This window comes from Porites lutea, chromosome 7, assembly GCF_958299795.1.
Source record: "Porites lutea chromosome 7, jaPorLute2.1, whole genome shotgun sequence".
NCBI lineage: Eukaryota > Metazoa > Cnidaria > Anthozoa > Scleractinia > Poritidae > Porites > Porites lutea.
Window position 1 is genome coordinate 29974467 of NC_133207.1, and position 16971 is coordinate 29991437.

General features: G+C 38.1%; 2 protein-coding genes across 2 annotated transcripts; one reads left to right on the forward strand and one right to left on the reverse strand.

Moving 5' to 3' along the window:
• Nucleotides 1-259: 259 nt before the first annotated feature.
• Nucleotides 260-8700, reverse strand: LOC140943086 (coiled-coil domain-containing protein 42 homolog). Its single transcript, XM_073392144.1, has 10 exons — nt 8334-8700; nt 8188-8239; nt 7188-7364; nt 4932-5089; nt 4224-4306; nt 3492-3601; nt 2995-3054; nt 2648-2758; nt 1491-1607; nt 260-894 (listed from the first exon to the last, which is right to left on the reverse strand). The coding sequence occupies exons 1-10, from the start codon at nt 8402-8404 to the stop codon at nt 673-675; spliced, it is 1161 nt and encodes a 386-aa protein (XP_073248245.1). The 5' UTR covers nt 8405-8700; the 3' UTR covers nt 260-672.
• A 2498-nt stretch (nt 8701-11198) lies between these two features.
• LOC140943103 (uncharacterized) lies at nt 11199-15994 on the forward strand. The gene is made up of 4 exons (XM_073392162.1): nt 11199-11394; nt 12638-13038; nt 14235-14400; nt 14667-15994. The coding sequence occupies exons 1-3, from the start codon at nt 11299-11301 to the stop codon at nt 14302-14304; spliced, it is 567 nt and encodes a 188-aa protein (XP_073248263.1). The 5' UTR covers nt 11199-11298; the 3' UTR covers nt 14305-14400; nt 14667-15994.
• Nucleotides 15995-16971: the final 977 nt, after the last annotated feature.

Sequence of the window (16971 nt, forward strand, 5' to 3'; positions counted from 1 at the left end):
TTTTCCTAGGTAATATAGAGCGGTTTTCACTTGACTGTCGTAAAACCAAAACCAAAGTAAATACACTAGCCAACCAAAGGGCGTAGTAAAACCAAAACCAAAACCAAAACCAATCCCTTTCGACAGTCAAGTGAAAACCGCTCTATTGCATGCATGCCCTACATTCAAATACAAAATATATATTCAGTCTTATTAAAATGTACATTATTTGATTTCAAATGAGGTGACGTGAAAGTAGAAAATTGCATTTGGGGGGGGGGGGGGTTGGGGCTTAGAAAGACTGTCAAACTGTGTCAAAATGACGGTTACAAAAGCGATCAGAAGCTGCAAGATACCGAAAAACGCTCTTGCATAGTAGTAAATTATTACGGACTACGAAGTTCTTTCTAATTAGTATAGCTTGGTACTTATAAATAATGGAAAGACTATAAAAAGGATAGAACGCGTAGAAACTAGGAGAGCGACTACATCCGCTGCCTTTGAAAATTTTTGTACGTCGATGCTAACCTAAAACTTTAACAAGCACTATTTTGCATACACAGCTGGCGTTTTGTTAGGCGAGAGAGAAAGAAGCCGCGAAAACGTGCTCAAGGGGCGTGCGCGAACGAGCGGCAAAGCCCCCCCTTTTTCCTTGCAGTCTCGCCGCTCATTTGCGCACGCGCCAAACGGGTGCTAGGATTGTTTCACATCAGCTGCAAATCGTAGACCCATCTGCAAGTTTCGGACACCTCTGGAAGGACTGGACTTAAATGGTGAGTCTAGCATTGCATGGCGGGATATTCTGGAATCTTTCTTTAGAATGCTTGAGGGACTGGGTTGAAGACCTTCACCAGCCGCTGCGGATTCTGGGAGTCTGGCTAGTTTAACAATGTCTGTGTGTTCTACAATATGTTCCTATTAAGAGAAAAAAACAAACACAGTGGCGGTTACAATATTGAATAACTTGGTCCCCAACAAAATTTCATCTTTCATATTATGATCTTCGCTAAGATACAGACTTGAAAAATACGGCTAAACTTGATCTGGAAGAAGGCTAACAATACACTCACAGAATAAGACCCAACCCCCCATAGAACCCATGTTTCTTCAAATGTATCTGCTGGGGCTATTACCAATTATCTCTCCTCAATCGAGTGAACTCAGGCACCGTTCACAGTAAATATTGTTTTCCATTGCTTCCTGTTTCCCATGATGAGCTTCTGGAGTTCGCTTTACTCAACTGCCAGATCAGCTTCAAGGATATCAGTTTAGTTCTCAGCAGGCTGCCGCGGGATCTTCATCCAAGGTTTGGCTCCCAAAATAAATGTTGTACTCTATGCACTACAATTTTCTCCTTCTTCTTTAAAATTTTCTGGAGACTCTTGGAGCCTTGTGTACTGTGCCAACTTATACGAAAATACGATGCTGGTCCCTGCGCACTTAAAACCCCAAAAAGATGAATGGGACAGCCACACACTAACCTTTAGTAAAAGCGTGACTACAGTACTCACCTGAATAATTTTCAACTTTGAATCCACGTCCATGGATTCTACAGGTGTAGTATGGAGCCGTTGGCATTTCTCTGCTATGTTGTCTATGGCCATTCTGATGCAGCCGAGCATTTCACTCTGTCAAGAAATGACCAACAACATCTGATTCAGCACTGGTGATCAGTGATGGCAGAGTTACAACTAGTCTCCCCAGCAGCCGTTTTTAGTGTTGTCATGCAGTCTTTCTTCTTCAGGGAAGGACCGACACTAAATATGCAGGGGCACCCAACGTCAATTTTCGGAAAATATCTGTTCGGAAGACGATCTTGAATGTTCGGAACGTTTTTGTAAATTTATTTGTTGCTTACCTCTCCTACGATTTTCGAACGTCTACAAAATGGTGTAAATGCCCATTTTTAACGGATTTTTGCCCTAAAACGGTCACCTGGAATTTTCGGGAGCCTTTTTGCTGGCTAAAACTTTCGAAAAGGTAAGTTTTGATCCCTATAATTTTCGGAACACTAAACTTTCAACTAGGAAATCCTAACAGATGGAAAATTTTTAGGGGATAAAAATATGCCTATATCTATCGTTTACATACTAAAATACTAAAATACGAGGTTTTGAACTATATTCTCGTTGGGTGCCCCTGAATATGGCTGCAGTAGAGACCACATGACAACAGCCCTGCCCCAAAAAAGCATATTGCTCTGTTTAGAAACAAGAGAAATTCTCTCTCCTCTTAACTCTCCTATGGAGACAATGTTCTAACCATTTAAGCCTTAACGGTCGTCAGCATGAAATTTCTCCTTGTTCTACAGTACCAATAAATGCTTCATAAAACTGAGCGGTCAGGAGAATTTAGGACACGATCACACAAGATGAATCTATTGACACTTCAACAAATTCTTTCCACAACTTCCATTGAAAACATATAGCGACAAAGAATGAGAATTTGAATTTTGATATTAGGGTTGAAAGTTTAAAAAGAAAAAGTAGAGTGCTCTGTTCCAGGTGTTCAGATAACGGATTGCGGGCAAAAAATACAGCAAGCAAAAAAAATGAACGGGATATGCCAAGCACAATATGTGCAATAGGCTCTTTTTTTTTCCCTCACTCTTTTTTTGCCTTCTTCTCACTATCTCAATGCCTGGAACTTCTCCTTCTTCCGCCCTAACCTGCTGCCTAAAAATTCCTCTACTGTTGATTAAGAACTGGTCAATTTTTTCTTTCCTTTGCATGGTCTCTTCAAGTTTTTCTTGAAGTGCAGCCAACTCACTATTCATCAGCTGCAAATAAAAAAATTTATAAAGAAATGAATTTCAATAAAGATTAATTTAATATTATTAATCTGAATAAAATGATTTTCCCAGTTATGAAAGCTTTCTCAGCGATTGGGAAATAAGAATCACGTGAACCAAAAAACTCTGAAAGATTGCCCACATGCTGAGGGGGGCAAGGCCCAGTGTTAACATTAATCTATGCAAATATTATTAATAAATGATACTGATTCTGCACAACTGACCAGCAGGTCTTGAGTGTGTTCTTGATTCAAATCCTGGAGTTTCTGTTGCTCTGTCTCTACCTGAAAAGATTTTTATTAAAGCACAAAAAATAATGTGACACTGCAGGGGCTGCTCAAAAGAATGTTTGCTGACAATGCTGGTATTGGACATGGCTAGAATAGTAAACAACATTTTATTATGGGAGTGCGCTCTGATATTTCGTTGTTAAATTCACTTCTTACTGCCTGTTTATGCAGGCTCAAATCGTGACAGCTTGCAAATATTTTTTCGTACTTGGGGTCTTAGAAGGGCTTGTAAATGTGGGGCTTTATATCTGGGAGGGTTTATCAAGGACTTAAAAAAAGTGTTTCAAGACAAGCTATAAGGGTGATCAAAATTATAGTCTTTGAATTTACTCACTTTTTTAAGTTTCAAAACATCGTAAATTTGAATTCATTTCAATACAAGTTAGAAGGGTATTCCACAACACATTCTCAAACAGGAGCTGTAAGTGTACCTGGTCTGAAGTGTCTATAAGCATCTGTACAAGAGATTGATTGGTAGCACTCAATGTTCTAAATCTCATCATTATTCCCATCAGCATGGAGTCATTAGCCTCTAGATAGTCTAACAAGGTGAGTGAAATGCAGAATGGAAAATTAAATTTGTTAAAATTTCTAGTCCCAAGAGTGGCCAAAATAAATATTCTCCTAACAATTTCAATACATTATCAAAATAGAAAGGTTAGTAACATAATTAATAAAATGGTCAATAAAGGATCTTTAAACCATCCTCTCCACTATTAAATTTCCACCAATGTTACAAGCAAATGGAGATCAGCCCAGAGAATTTTTAAGTGTATGTTAGGACTTACAAGGGTTAATAATGAATTCTGAACAGAGTAGAGCTATAACAACTTCTTATAAACAATTATTAAGGATGAGGTTTTTGTGATTTCTGGGATAATCAAAGTTGAGGTTTAAGTATTATAAGCCGAGCCAAAGGCTGAGGCTGGTCACTTGCGGAGACCTTGATTATTCTGGATGTCAATAACCTTGAATCTAATAATATTGACAAAGTAACAGCTGTCACACGGAACTGATTTGACATTGATATTGGAAATCATATATTGCGCTTGCAACCTACATTAAACTGAAGGCTGTGCTGATTTTACAAAATTAACAGTAGGTTCTTAGTCACTGAGAAGTTAGATAGTGAGTACAATGCATAATAATCAGAAATATTGTACCTTCTGGTAACTGGTCAAGAACTTTCATCAGGAATTTTTCATACACAGAATACTTGGCCAGTTTTGCTTGTAGACCCTCATTCCTGAATGATACAAATAATAAATAAATTTATTATTAATATCACTTGAAGTGTTCAGCAAAGGTACTGAGAAGGGCTTTTGGTTCAGATATTAAGTAAAATAAGTGCACTCTGTAAATAAGCTGAGTAACACTAAAAATCATTAGCTTATCACCTCACCTAGAGAATTTATTAGAAGTCTGAAAATGCAAATATAATCCTAACAGTTGCAATAAAGGATATTTTGGGTACTTTACTTGAAACTATTTATTTGACAACTTTTGGCTTGTTGGAAATTATGTATGTTGAGTACTCAAGAGTTCTTATTGATTTAACCTGCCGAAGAGTTTTAAATAAAAATAAAACGACGAAATAAAAAATATATTTTTTATGCATTTAAATATTGTGCAGGAATCATGCATATATTGTAGCCTACAGTTGTATAGTGATTGGACTTACTTAGTATAGAATTTTAGTGACTTTTAGGGAGATATTTTACACACACTAAGGCATATTTTTAAGGCCAAGGGAAGCTTTAGCATTGTAAGATTTTTTGAGAAGGTCTAGCAGTTTCTTTCATTAATTTGCATTTCTATCACTAAGTTTTAACCCCTAACTCCCCGTCCTCTTCCCCCAACCAAGGGCTCACCTTGCTTTCAACTGTTCTAACTCGATAGTTAATACATCCAGTTCTCCGTTTTTCTGGTTTTTAAGTTTTAATTCTGTTTGGTACTTTTGGATGGCTCTTCTTCTTTTAGCATCATTTTCTTCAATGAACTTTTCGAACTTGTTCACTCTTTCACGAATCTGTTGATGAAAAGGTGGTAAATGTGATGTCATTAATTTTTTTTTTGAAGGGGGGGGGGGGGTTGAACGCACACAAGGAAGGAAGATGTACACTATATTTACTTGACTTGTGATGCATAGCATTCTTTTTCAGCAACTTCCTTTCATGGGTACTCTTTGGTTGTGGTCAAACTCGTATTAATATAGTCAACCTGTGCTTGACCAGTAAATTGGATATACTCTGCAATCTTAGGCTAGTGGACAGCTTGCCATTGGAGACCTTTAGATTCTAAGACGAGTACGACTACGAGTACGAGATTTTCACATTGCTAAGTAGTGTACGCGCGTGAACCAGCGTCATTTTGGCGGGAAAACGTGGTAGCCGTCGTCACTCTACTACGAGTTTTAGTGAAAATGTCGAAGTAGCGGAAACAAGTTATCAAATGTTAGAAGTTTTATCATTTTGCGATCGGGATGGGGTGTAACCTCCTTCACTAAAGGTAACAGTGCTAACTTTTCTAGTGAAAAATGTTAAAATGAAGCTTTCCGGGGAGTCTACATTTTGAGAAGACGCGAAAAAACTTGAAGTCAAATCTCGTACTCGTAGTCGTCCTCGTCCTTGAATCTAAAGGTCTCTATTAACACAGGTTTGACCACACCACCCAAAAGCCAGAACATACGTAAAGAGTATAATAGCCTTGAATTATTCAAGGCTGTACTCTAGGAAAAATAATATTTGGGGGAAAACTAATATTTGACAATGACAGTGAGGACAGTAAGAGCTCCCACAAGTCTCCCGAAACTCAGTGGTGTAGAACATCTGTAGTGGTAAGCAGAAAGTCATAGCTGGTTTTACTCCTGCTGAGAGAACTCAGTTGCATGTGTCATATTTATTGTTGTGTACATACAATGTTCATACAAGACTTTCCTAGCACCGGAAATCTGGAGTCATGTAGCTCGACAATGACCGTCAAGTTTTGCTCAAGAGCAGTGAGCTACATGTACTCTGACACTGTAAAAAGTGCTGGAGTTTCTGGCCTTTCAGTGGTCTGTTCAAAATATTACAGTTACTTAAACCAAAAGAGTCATCATTTATGATTTTGATCCCAATTAAGGACAATCTTTGTCATAGGCCACCAGTACTGCAAAAGCATAGGCCTTTAATCTATTGTTGGTTTTCACATGACGTTGACCAGTAAAATTCAAACTACAAAGCTGTTGATCCTACTGAGATTTTACACTGAATGATGTATTAGAGTGGCTGAAAACGAATTTTCATGTAAATTTTCGCTTCAAAAAAGTTCAATTTTTTTAATAGTTTTAAACCCAAAAACCATCTCAAAATTTTGCTTTCTGTGCATGCCTGAACTTCACAAGCCTATATTTTGCACCTGGATCAGAAGGCTGTGAAGTGTATGAGCTGTAAACGGATTTGTGGTACGTTTTGGTTCTTTATAGCACGACAGTGACCAGAGAACTGCTCTACTAGTACCATAGATTCAAAACGTTTTTTTTGGGAAAATTTTCAAGAGCGAACAGGCTAAGAATTCTAGTAGCAAGAGAAAGGTTCAGCGTTGCAGGAGAATATTATTTTTTAAGAGGTTACACGTCTGAGTAAAAAATACTCATAAGACTATTGACCATTAGCTGGAGAATTCTGCGTAGTAAATGGAGAATTCTCCGATCTCCGATGCCTAATGAACACCCTGCATTAGAAAAAGTATCACTTTAATGTTTATGAGTTCCTCGAGGAATAAATTCACGCTTTTGAAGCAAAACTCGGTAAAACTCAATGTTTCTGTTGGTTTCCATCCACAATGTTGATGCCCATCCGATGGGCACCACCATGGCATCTCCATACAAATCTCTATAAATTTTGGTAAAACATTTCTTTGGATATTTCATATGTACAGTATACAATGATTCCTCTGACCTAAATCTTGGCATCGGTCTGTGCACATTTACCTCGTTTCATTTCCCAGATTCTGGACTTTATCTGTTGAACAGTTTTGACTTTTATTTTGATCTATTTTGAATGACGTGACACTGAAAACCAGCAATATAGAAATTGGGAAATAACCAGTCTACACAATTTTCTTTGAAAATTATCCATACAAACCTGGGTTTGCTTCTTTTTAAGCTCCTCCTCCTTCCTTTTGCAAGCTGTCATACGCTCTGCAAACTGCCGTCTTTTAATATCCAAGTCTTCCTGCACCTTTTCCACTTCCACTTGTTTCTTGAGCAGCAGGGTAGACTGAACAGTATTGAGTCCTGTGTCAAGTAGTTTGCTTGCAGACTGCAAAATAAAATTATTAACATCAAAAGAGGGGTGTGAATACATAGATACATGTATATGATCAGTGCTGCAGCAAGACTTTTGGCACAAGGGGGCTTATATAACCGGAAATTATAGAAAAATACCTTTCGAATTAACAAGTTTTTAATTAAGCTTCAGAACATCATAATAAGTCAAGTCTATTTCAATACATTGAAGGAAGGGCTTTTTTTATTTATTGTATTATTTTTGTATAACTCTGGAGAGGCAGTTTATGGGCAAAGATATCTTAAATAAACAGTGAAAGTAATTTCTTTTCATTTTCCTTGAATAATATCTGACACGTCTTCCCACTATTTTACTTATTGATGATCAAAACATTTTTATGTTAGTTAATGACAATAATTATTGATCTACAGGTCGCATTTTTACTAATTTAATGAAAACACTAACTCTTGATTTTGCAATGATTTTATTTTTACATCCATACAATATCTTTTCCCTAAGCGACATAAAAAGAGTTCGAAACAAAATTAACCACTCATTTGTGCACAAAATTTTAAAAACAGTTAAATCTGCCCCAGACAGATGTTTCATCTGTCTCCGGCTTGTTAATCTAAAGTGACTTACATCATGTGCAAGTCTTTTTGAGTATTAATCTCCTCGATTAAACTACACATATCATTCAGATAACAGATCCTCTAGATTTAGCCAGAAGTTACCACAGATCGTTTACAAAACCCGCGACAAAAAATTCAAAAGTAAACAATAGTGGTAAACACGCGAGTTACGGGCACCTGCATGTACGAATTAACCGCGGAAAGAACTTACATGCACTACATACCTCTTTAACGATGGGAAATTTGCGAACCTCGCTTTCATCTTCCTCGTCTTCCCTGTCGACGAAAAACCGCAAGATTATTGAAGAGAATACTCTCGTATATTTAGCCTGTTAAATAATGAACAAACTGAAATCAAAAGCAACTTTACCGTAACTGCGTTACGAAGACGTTCTGTTTCTGTGGTTCAAGCTCAAGCCGATAAGATCCCTCTGCATCCATGTTAATATCCCATGTAAATTTATTGATTATGGCGTCGACGTTTTGTTCCCCTATCCGCAATAGAGAAGAAACTTCGAATGTACAGTTAGTTTATCCCGCTGTGTGATAAGAAGTTCCAGAGCTCGCTTCCGAAGAAATGTTACCATAGCGACGAGAGTTCTAATTGGCTCTATGAAATTTACACGCCTGTAATGGACTACAGGATCAAATGGATCAGGACTGTATGTTGAAGTAGGACTAGTTATTGTTCGAGATAACTGAACCGAGAAGGCATTTTTATCTTAAGCTAATAAAATTTCACAAATGTGTTCCAAGGTAAAAACATGTAAAAGTAATCGGGCCAACTGATACTTGATGGTATTATATTTGCAACAAAAGTGCAAGTCATCTCCCCCACCACTGCACCTCCCCAGCCCAATAAAAAACAAATTCTCTCTTATCCAAAAAAGGTATGCTTTGGCTTTCACTCATTTAGTTATCATTATACAGCTACTGAGAAGAGATAGAATTAGAAAAAAAATCATAAAAAAATAAAAATCTGATAAAAATATCACAAAGTCACTACACAATGACTTTTTGCACAAATCTTTAAAGGCTATTTCTTTTGTATTACATCAACATACAGTGTACTTGTTTTTATTGATGGAAGAAACTGGATAATCATAATTTATAAAATCCAGTTCACTGATGTAAATTTTTAAAAAGCTGCTCCAATACAAGGACCGTATGGTTTCTTGAACAAGTCTCCAGCTACTGCTGACTATAATAACAAGAAACAGACTTTATACAATGGCTCATAAAGTCAATTTTCTTAACAATCACCAATAAAGGTGTCTGCCCAGTAGCCACGAGGTAAACATAATGTCTTTCATTCACTGGGTTTCACTGTCTTATTTCTGATGTTGGCAACTCTCCGATGCCATATAAGAATTCCTGTCATGAGCACCATGGCTATAAAAATGTCCTCAGTACTGTATGCCATAAAATTAATGTTCTATACAACTCAGCTTTACTATTTTTGTTTTTAGCTGCTAAGCATCCATTGAGACTACTGGTCTTCGTCCTCCTTAAATGGATCTTTTCTCTTTGTTTTTAAGATCTGCAGATTAAAAGAAGCAAATATTCATGAAAAGAAAATGACTTTAATATACCATAAACTGACACTTAAGAACCCTGGGCTGATACATTTTTGTGAGGGATTTTAAAAGGGATTATAAATGTTATAATCCCAGTCCCAAAACGACAATAATTTTAATTTTATTAATATATTTTTCAATTAATTAATTCATAAATACAATATTGTAATTCACCTTTTGGTGTCAATTTGTGTCTGTTCATAAACCAATGTTATTTATTTATTTACTTTTAAATGCTGGACTTCAAGTTCCTCAGGGAGTGGATCCAGAAAATTCAGAAAGGGATGACCGGGACACTTGCCAGGTATACAGCTACTAATTTATTTTGTTCCTTATCCTGCCTTTTGCTAGCTAGCACCCCTCCATCCCCATAACAAAACTTACAGGCCAGCGTGCAGCTGCTTTGAGATATTCTTCCATCTTTATAACAACTGGGCCTTTCTCAAATAACTCCTCCTTGGTAACTGCAACAGAAATTTTATCAACTGTTTCCATTTTATTTATTTTAAATACCTAATTATATTGCTGTCTTATGAACACTCCTGCCACACTGAAGACATTAATGATTGAATGTGGAGCTTGATTCAGAGCTCCACTCATTTTATTAGTTAGGGGTCTTAAGGACATCCAGTCCTAGGAAATTGAGGGTCCCAAGGCCTTCTTTGTGTGTATGAGATTACAAGAGTGGGAGGGGAGAATTTGCGGTCTACAATAATATTACTTCCTTTAATATAAACAGAGCCGTTCTTACTTAAGCTTTCAGAGCCGTATTATTTATTTTTCTTCCACATGTCACATGAACTTTTCGTTAGATCTTCTTTTTTGATTTCCGCAGCTGTGAGATGTTCATTTCCCAATTGATGGTGATCTATGGCTGATGTATCAATAGTAACCAGTTGTCAATCCTTGGGGCTCTTGATTTTTGTGTGTCAACCCTGTGATTATGTGAGTAAGACATTCTAGTGAATAATTTTATCGAAATGTTTTTAACGTTAAGATCTTTCACTTACAAGATGGAATGCAAGAACACAATTCAAGTGGTTTGACAACAAACTTGCTACTGCTTATTCACTTTCCAGGAATTTACAGTCCTGGAAAATGGTACAATAGGATTTTCAGGACATTCTAGGATTTTCCAGGAACCATATGTATCCTGCCATAACTTACAATCTTACCCGCCGCAGTGGATGATGGAGCCCAGTGGGTTTTGCTAGCAAATGAACAAAACAAATCTGTATTAAACCTGTTTTGTAATATAAAGCATCCCCTTCTCTTTTATATGGGAGTCCTATCCTGGGACGCGAACATTCTTTTAATCATGCTTGAGAGTTTAAGTTAAGCTCAATTTTAATTCTTATACAGTGTACTCACGTACGACCCTCTCTCCTTTCAGATGCTTGTACACCATAATCATCTGCGCAGAAAACATCAATCCCATCATAGCATAAAGAAGACGGTTGTTGTGTTTATGTGCAAACAAACGCCATCGTAACCAGATACTCTTTTTTTCTCCCATTTTGGGTCGAAATTCACTAATGGACGAATAATTGCTAGAGTGCGTCCGCCATAATTTTTTTAGAAGAAATCGCTGACCACAATAGGCGAAATATTGGAGCCCAGTTTCTCTCTGCCACTATACGCTCAGTGTAGCAAAGCTCTGACTGAGATATCCACCTTTTCAATTCGATGTATTTGAAGGAACAAACCGTGTAACTACAAAACATATTGGTCTTTCCGGTTTTCTATGGAAGTTCAGTGATGTCAGAAATAGCGGAGCCAGGCGTAAAGCGAGCAAAATTAGCAGGAGATGAAGAGGGTCAAGGTACAGCTGAAACCAGCAAAGAGGCTGAAAAGGTGCGGAGTCATCTTCAGTTTTCCTACTTGTCACTTAGTTGCAAAACTAAGAGTTCAGTCAAAACATGTGTGCCTCGTTCTTTACTTTGATAATCTTTATTGGTGGAAATGAAGTTTTCCTCAGGGGTTCGGTTTCTCAAAAAGTGGAAAATCCAAGGAGTTGGGGGTGGAGGGGGGGGAGGGGGGTCCTATGTGAAATTCCCTCCTTGGTGGGGCTGTGGATATTTTCTGGAGCCAAACATTCAGGTCAAGAAACACAGTCATACCTAATGTCCTGTTGTGTGACACATCCCTGTATAGGATCAGGTACATTGGAACCCCACCACATGCACACAGTCACCTCATCATTATGGCCCCATGATTTGTCCTGACAAATTTCCCACTTATTTTATTTTAAGGAAAATGTCCTCCCTCTGAAATCCACAGGTTTATTTTGTTAGAAACCCAAAGCAATAAGAACAAAACTGCTTTCCAAAGGGCAGACAAGTAACAAATTAATGATACTAAATCTTCATGAAAAGTTTCAACTTTCTTTCTAAGTTCCTCAAAGTGGTATCTTGAATGAGAAAAGAAAGTAGCCGTGAAAATAAGACCCTACCCTGAACCCATTCGCTCCTGAAGATTTTGCCGAAAAAGGCATTTTGAAGCTTGTGTAGTGGTTTTCGGGTCACTGACGTGCTATAAAGAGCTAAAACTTACCACAAAACCGTTTACAGGTCGTACACTTTACCTCCTTCTGATCCAGATGCAAACTGTTAGCTTGCGAAGTTCAGGCATGCACAGAAAGCAAAATTTTGCTTTTTGCTTTCTCTCCTCCCCTCTTTTTTCACTTTTCTTGTCTCATTTTTTCTCTCTTGCTGGGCATTTAGTAGGCTTCATTTTGGTGGGAAAAGTTTTTAAGAAAGCTTTTAGGATCTTAGGATTAGGTGAAAGGAAAGGTAGGTGGGCAATGGAACAAGATTTTCCTGGAGATTTTCAGGTCAATGTTACATGGTTTTTCTCCTTTTTCTCTGGTGTCCTTGACTAAATTGTGCTCATTCTAGTATGGTTTGAAAGATCTCTTTACTCTGCACAAGTTAGAGGACAAAGTTGCCCTTGACAGTTAAAACTGATGATGTCACAAGTGGTAGAAAGGACGTGGATCCACACAGGCAGTTACGGGCAGCTCAGGGGCGAATGGGTTAATCAATTTTTTGCAATTTGTTTTACCGAGTTTATGTTTATGCACACTCATATCCACCAGGTACCCAAAGAAATCTTACTGCATGAACTGGAAAGACTACAGAAAGTGTTGTCAAACATCTTGCTTGAAGCTAAAGAACACGTAAGAAATTCTGTTGAAGATTTCATTGAAGACAAAGTACGCAAAATGGGCCCAATGATAGGTCACTACTTCTCTACATTCCAATCATTGAATGTCATGACAAGAAAAGATATGGATCAGGCAGTTAAAAAAATGTATAGTTTCAAAAGTATTCGAGATGCAGAAGAGGAGCTGTTTCAAGCAGAGCAAGATTGGGACTCTTTCTTGAAAGAAGTAGATCATACGTTTGATTCTTTGTGTGGTTCAGTGAATGATAAAGAGCTTATCATTGGCTCATATGGTCCATGCGAACTTAAGTTAACTGATGTTTCTACAGAAAGGTTAGTGTAGTAGGAGATATGGTGACATGCATGAAGCCTGTGTACTTTCCGTAGGGGCAGATCTAGGAGGGATCTAAAATTGTGCAAAGTGTTGAAACTGTTTTATTGCCAATCTTATTTGCACAATGCAGACCCTAAAAGTTAATCATTCATTGGTAGTAAACATTGAAGTTTAAAGAATTTCTAAAGAGTTCTTAATGACATCTGTGGGAAGCTTGGCCCAAGCATCTTAGATCTGTTGCAAAAAAGGAACTTAAAGCAAATTGCTATGGCAACCTCTACTACAGTGGCTGGAAGTAAAAGAGCCCAAAAATGACACACTACACATGCTTGGAAATGACCCTTCACCATAACGCCTACAATGTGAAGATCTGTCTAATTATTGTGGCATACTAGCTTTATATGCGTGAGTATAAAAGTCAACTTTTCTCTCTTTTTTTACAATCATCAGTTTCAAAACCTTTCACAGATTGTTTTTCACTCTATCATGAAAGCATTTGACGCTTCTGGTTTTCCAGTAATTATGTCTTCCCTATGTTTTACTAACAATGAAAGCAAATGAGCGAGAAACCCCGTAGTCTCCGTTTTTGGTGCCACATGCTTCAAGTTGAAATTTGGTGGGCTACAGACTGACAAACTCTCCTCAGGACTACGCATCCATGACTGCCGTAGTAGAGATCGCTGTAGCGATTTGCTTAAAGTCCCTAAAATCTCTTCTCGGGGAGCTTTCATATTCCCAGAAGCAGTTTTTTTTGCAAGAATTTTGCAAGAACTTTATGGACGAGTGGTGTTAAAATTTAATCACTTTGAAGTGAAGAACATCACTTTCAATCAGAATATATTATTTTCGAATGCTGTGTTAGACTTGCTTATTCACAGTGGTTTTTTAGCTTGAATTTCTCCCATAAGTGCTGCATTGAGGCTATGGTACTTCTTAACGCTTTTGTCCCAAATGTGACCATTATTTGAGGGCAGTGCTTAATCAGGGGCAGGCTTATTCCAGTCAATTGGGTTAAAAACCTTTCACAGTTTTCTTGAGCTCTCTGTGATGTCAATCATGCACTTTTTTTTTTATCATGAATTTGATGATCGACATCAGTCATCAACTTACTAATATGGAAAATCTTCCAAATTTGGTTGGTTCTAAGTGGTTATGAAAAATTAGAAATGAATAATAAAGTGATTTTCTCTTCAAGGCAATTCTCCGTTCAAGACTTGCTAACCTCAGCATCCACTGTCTTGGTACTTCTGCGTCATTTTGCATGACTGCCATGACGTGACCATGTGGCCCAAGTGGAAGCATGCAAAGCAGAATTTGAGGCCCATAATGGACAAGTTGTTGTCATCAGCTTTGGAAACGTGGTAAGCATCAAATTAGCCTGCTTTGCCGCCTAACTAAGCAGGTATATTGTCCTGAGGGTGTCCATAGACAGTAGGTTGAACAGGGGTGGATCTAGGTGCAGGGGGTGTGCCCCCCCACCCGAGATGACCTGCGGCTTTCCAATACAACTGTTATTCTGTATTAGAATTTGTTTACGTCACCAGTCAGTTACGCCATTCCTTAGTGGTGCACCCCCTGCTAAGAAAAATCCTGGATCCTCCCCAGTATTATTTTATTTTATTTTCAGGCTGGAGCTAGGAGGTGGCTGAAGGACACACACTGCCAACTGAGAATGTTTGTTGATCCAGAACGTCATCTCTACAACGCCCTTGGTCTAAGGCGATCAGTGGCAAAAACTTGGAGTATACCTGCCCTTGTTTACTATGCAGAGCAAAAACGAGCAGGGAGAAAACTTGCAGCCATGTTTGAGGAGGATGATCCTAATCAGATGGGAGGAGATTTTATTTTAGATGAGCAGGGAAGATTGGCATTAATTCATCGCAGTAAAATTTCAACTGACAGACCTCCAGTTGAAGAACTCTTGAGTTGTGTCAAGGACCTGAATAGAGCAAAAGCAAACTTGTAATGATGTTAATGATAGTTGAACCCTATTTCCATTGTTTACACTAGATGCCATACATTGTCAACTGAAAAAAGCCTATGACAGCCTTGGCAAGACGGGTAATCAAAAGCTCAGTTTTTCAATCTCTTTAGGGTTGTAATTTGACTTGATCAACTCAGTTGATAAACCATTTTTTTCTTTCACTGCCCCATCGATGCAACACCACAGTTTCTTGAGAAAGTAACTCCTGTATACGTATGTGTAACCAGCTGATTCGCCCAACGGCGATTTGTCTGCAGTGGAAGAGAGATTAAGAGTCACATTCATGGCAAACGGCAAGCATGAATTTGAACCATGTGACCAAATTTTCCCTTTCTCATGCTTTCTAGTTTGAGAAATTCTTAACTTGAATCTGACATTTTCCATTTACCGTAAATGTCACTCTAAATCTCTCTAATATCGATTCACAAGTTGGAACAGTACATATTGCAATATCCACCAGTTTCCTAGTGTAGCATGGTAAAATGATGGCTTTGACTGAAACACTTGTCATGAGGTCACTGCTTGAAGAATATGCTGCTGCACTTGTGAACTGCACAAAATTTTTAATGTAATGTTGGAATACCTCCACCCTTCTTGCTGTCATTGCGGTATAAGGTATAGCTAGGAATGGTGAATTGATTATCAGGGTATGTGGAATCAGTTTTTGTTTCACTGATAAAGATAATCTGAGCCTTTAGTTTTCTGATCATTGCAACAAGTTCCTCGAGGTTATTTTGAATGCTATTAATATTCAGATGACATAGTAAGATATCATCACAGTTTTTCCTTTTATTCTCCAGTTGCTCATTATCTTGTAGAGTGTAAATGCCTTGTGGGTCATCGTGACTTCCATTGTTACTCTCGGAATCAACAGATGAGTTAATTGTCGAGTTCAGTGTTGTATTAGAGAAGGGAAAAACTGATAATAAAGAGGGTGGACAGATCCAGCTAAAGCCATCCATCTGATGGAATTCTCTGTACTGCTTTGGAGTAACATCACCATGCTTTAAGTGGCACCATGAGTCACACTGGTCACAGCTTAATGCTCGATGGTTTCAAGCAAGCAAACAACGCAATTTTCAGGCCCTGGATTTACACTGATATCGCCGCTAACAGTCAGACGAATTAGGTGAAAACTGCAATCTGAATTTCAGTAGTAGTTGACTCTTGAAGCAAAATATCCTTTGCCACCAGGGGAGGATACAAGATGGCAGACATGCTTACAAAGGCATGCATACTACTTTTGTGATGGAATTCCATCTGTGTTGCCCCCAGAATTTGTCCGGGAATGGAAAAGACCACTCCGGAGACTTCCCAATGTATTTTCACTCACATACGATGAAGTAAGCGCTAGAAAAATAAAAAAAAGGCGGGGAGCAAAGACAGGCTCGACTTCGCACCATTTCTGTCTTATGAACACCAGTCATGCCACACTGAAGACATTTACAGTTGAATGTGGAGCTTGATTCAGAGCTCACACTCTTTTTAACAGTTAGGGGTCTTTAGGACCTCCAGTCCCAGGAAATTAAAGGTCCTTTTTACTTTTAAAGGGTCCCAAGGCCTTCTTTGTGTGTATGTGATTACAAGAGTGGGAGGGGGGAATTTGCAGTCTACAATAATCTTTACTTTCTTTACTATAAACAGAGCCATTCTTACTTAAGCTTTCAAAGCCGTACTTCATTTTTCTTCCACATTTCACATGAACTTTTCGTGAGATCTTCTTTATTGATAACTGCACAGCTGTGAGATGTTCATTTCCCAATTGATGGCAATCTAAGGCTGATGTATGGATAGTAACTAGTCCTTGTCAATCCTTGGGGCTCTTGGGCTCAAAGAAGCATGCATCCTTTTTTATTTTTGTTTTATTTTTGTATCTGTTTTCCAGGATTTTCCAGGAACCATATGAATCCTGCCATAGCTCACAATCTTACACTCAGTAGTAGGTGCT

What these genes read in the sequence shown, in the direction of transcription:
- LOC140943086 (XM_073392144.1), bottom strand. Translation starts at nt 8,404, where the DNA reads ATGGATGCAGAGGGATCTTATCGGCTTGAGCTTGAACCACAGAAACAG. An exon ending in GTCTTCGTAACGCAGTTACG is followed by an intron (nt 8,240 to 8,333) that starts GTAAAGTTGCTT and finishes TTTCGTCGACAG; the next exon opens with GGAAGACGAGGAAGATGAAA. An exon ending in TCTTGACCAGTTACCAGAAG is followed by an intron (nt 3,602 to 4,223) that starts GTACAATATTTC and finishes TCACCTTGTTAG; the next exon opens with ACTATCTAGAGGCTAATGAC.
- LOC140943103 (XM_073392162.1), top strand. Translation starts at nt 11,299, where the DNA reads ATGTCAGAAATAGCGGAGCCAGGCGTAAAGCGAGCAAAATTAGCAGGA. An exon ending in CCAGCAAAGAGGCTGAAAAG is followed by an intron (nt 11,395 to 12,637) that starts GTGCGGAGTCAT and finishes CATATCCACCAG; the next exon opens with GTACCCAAAGAAATCTTACT. An exon ending in ACTGATGTTTCTACAGAAAG is followed by an intron (nt 13,039 to 14,234) that starts GTTAGTGTAGTA and finishes TTTCTCTTCAAG; the next exon opens with GCAATTCTCCGTTCAAGACT.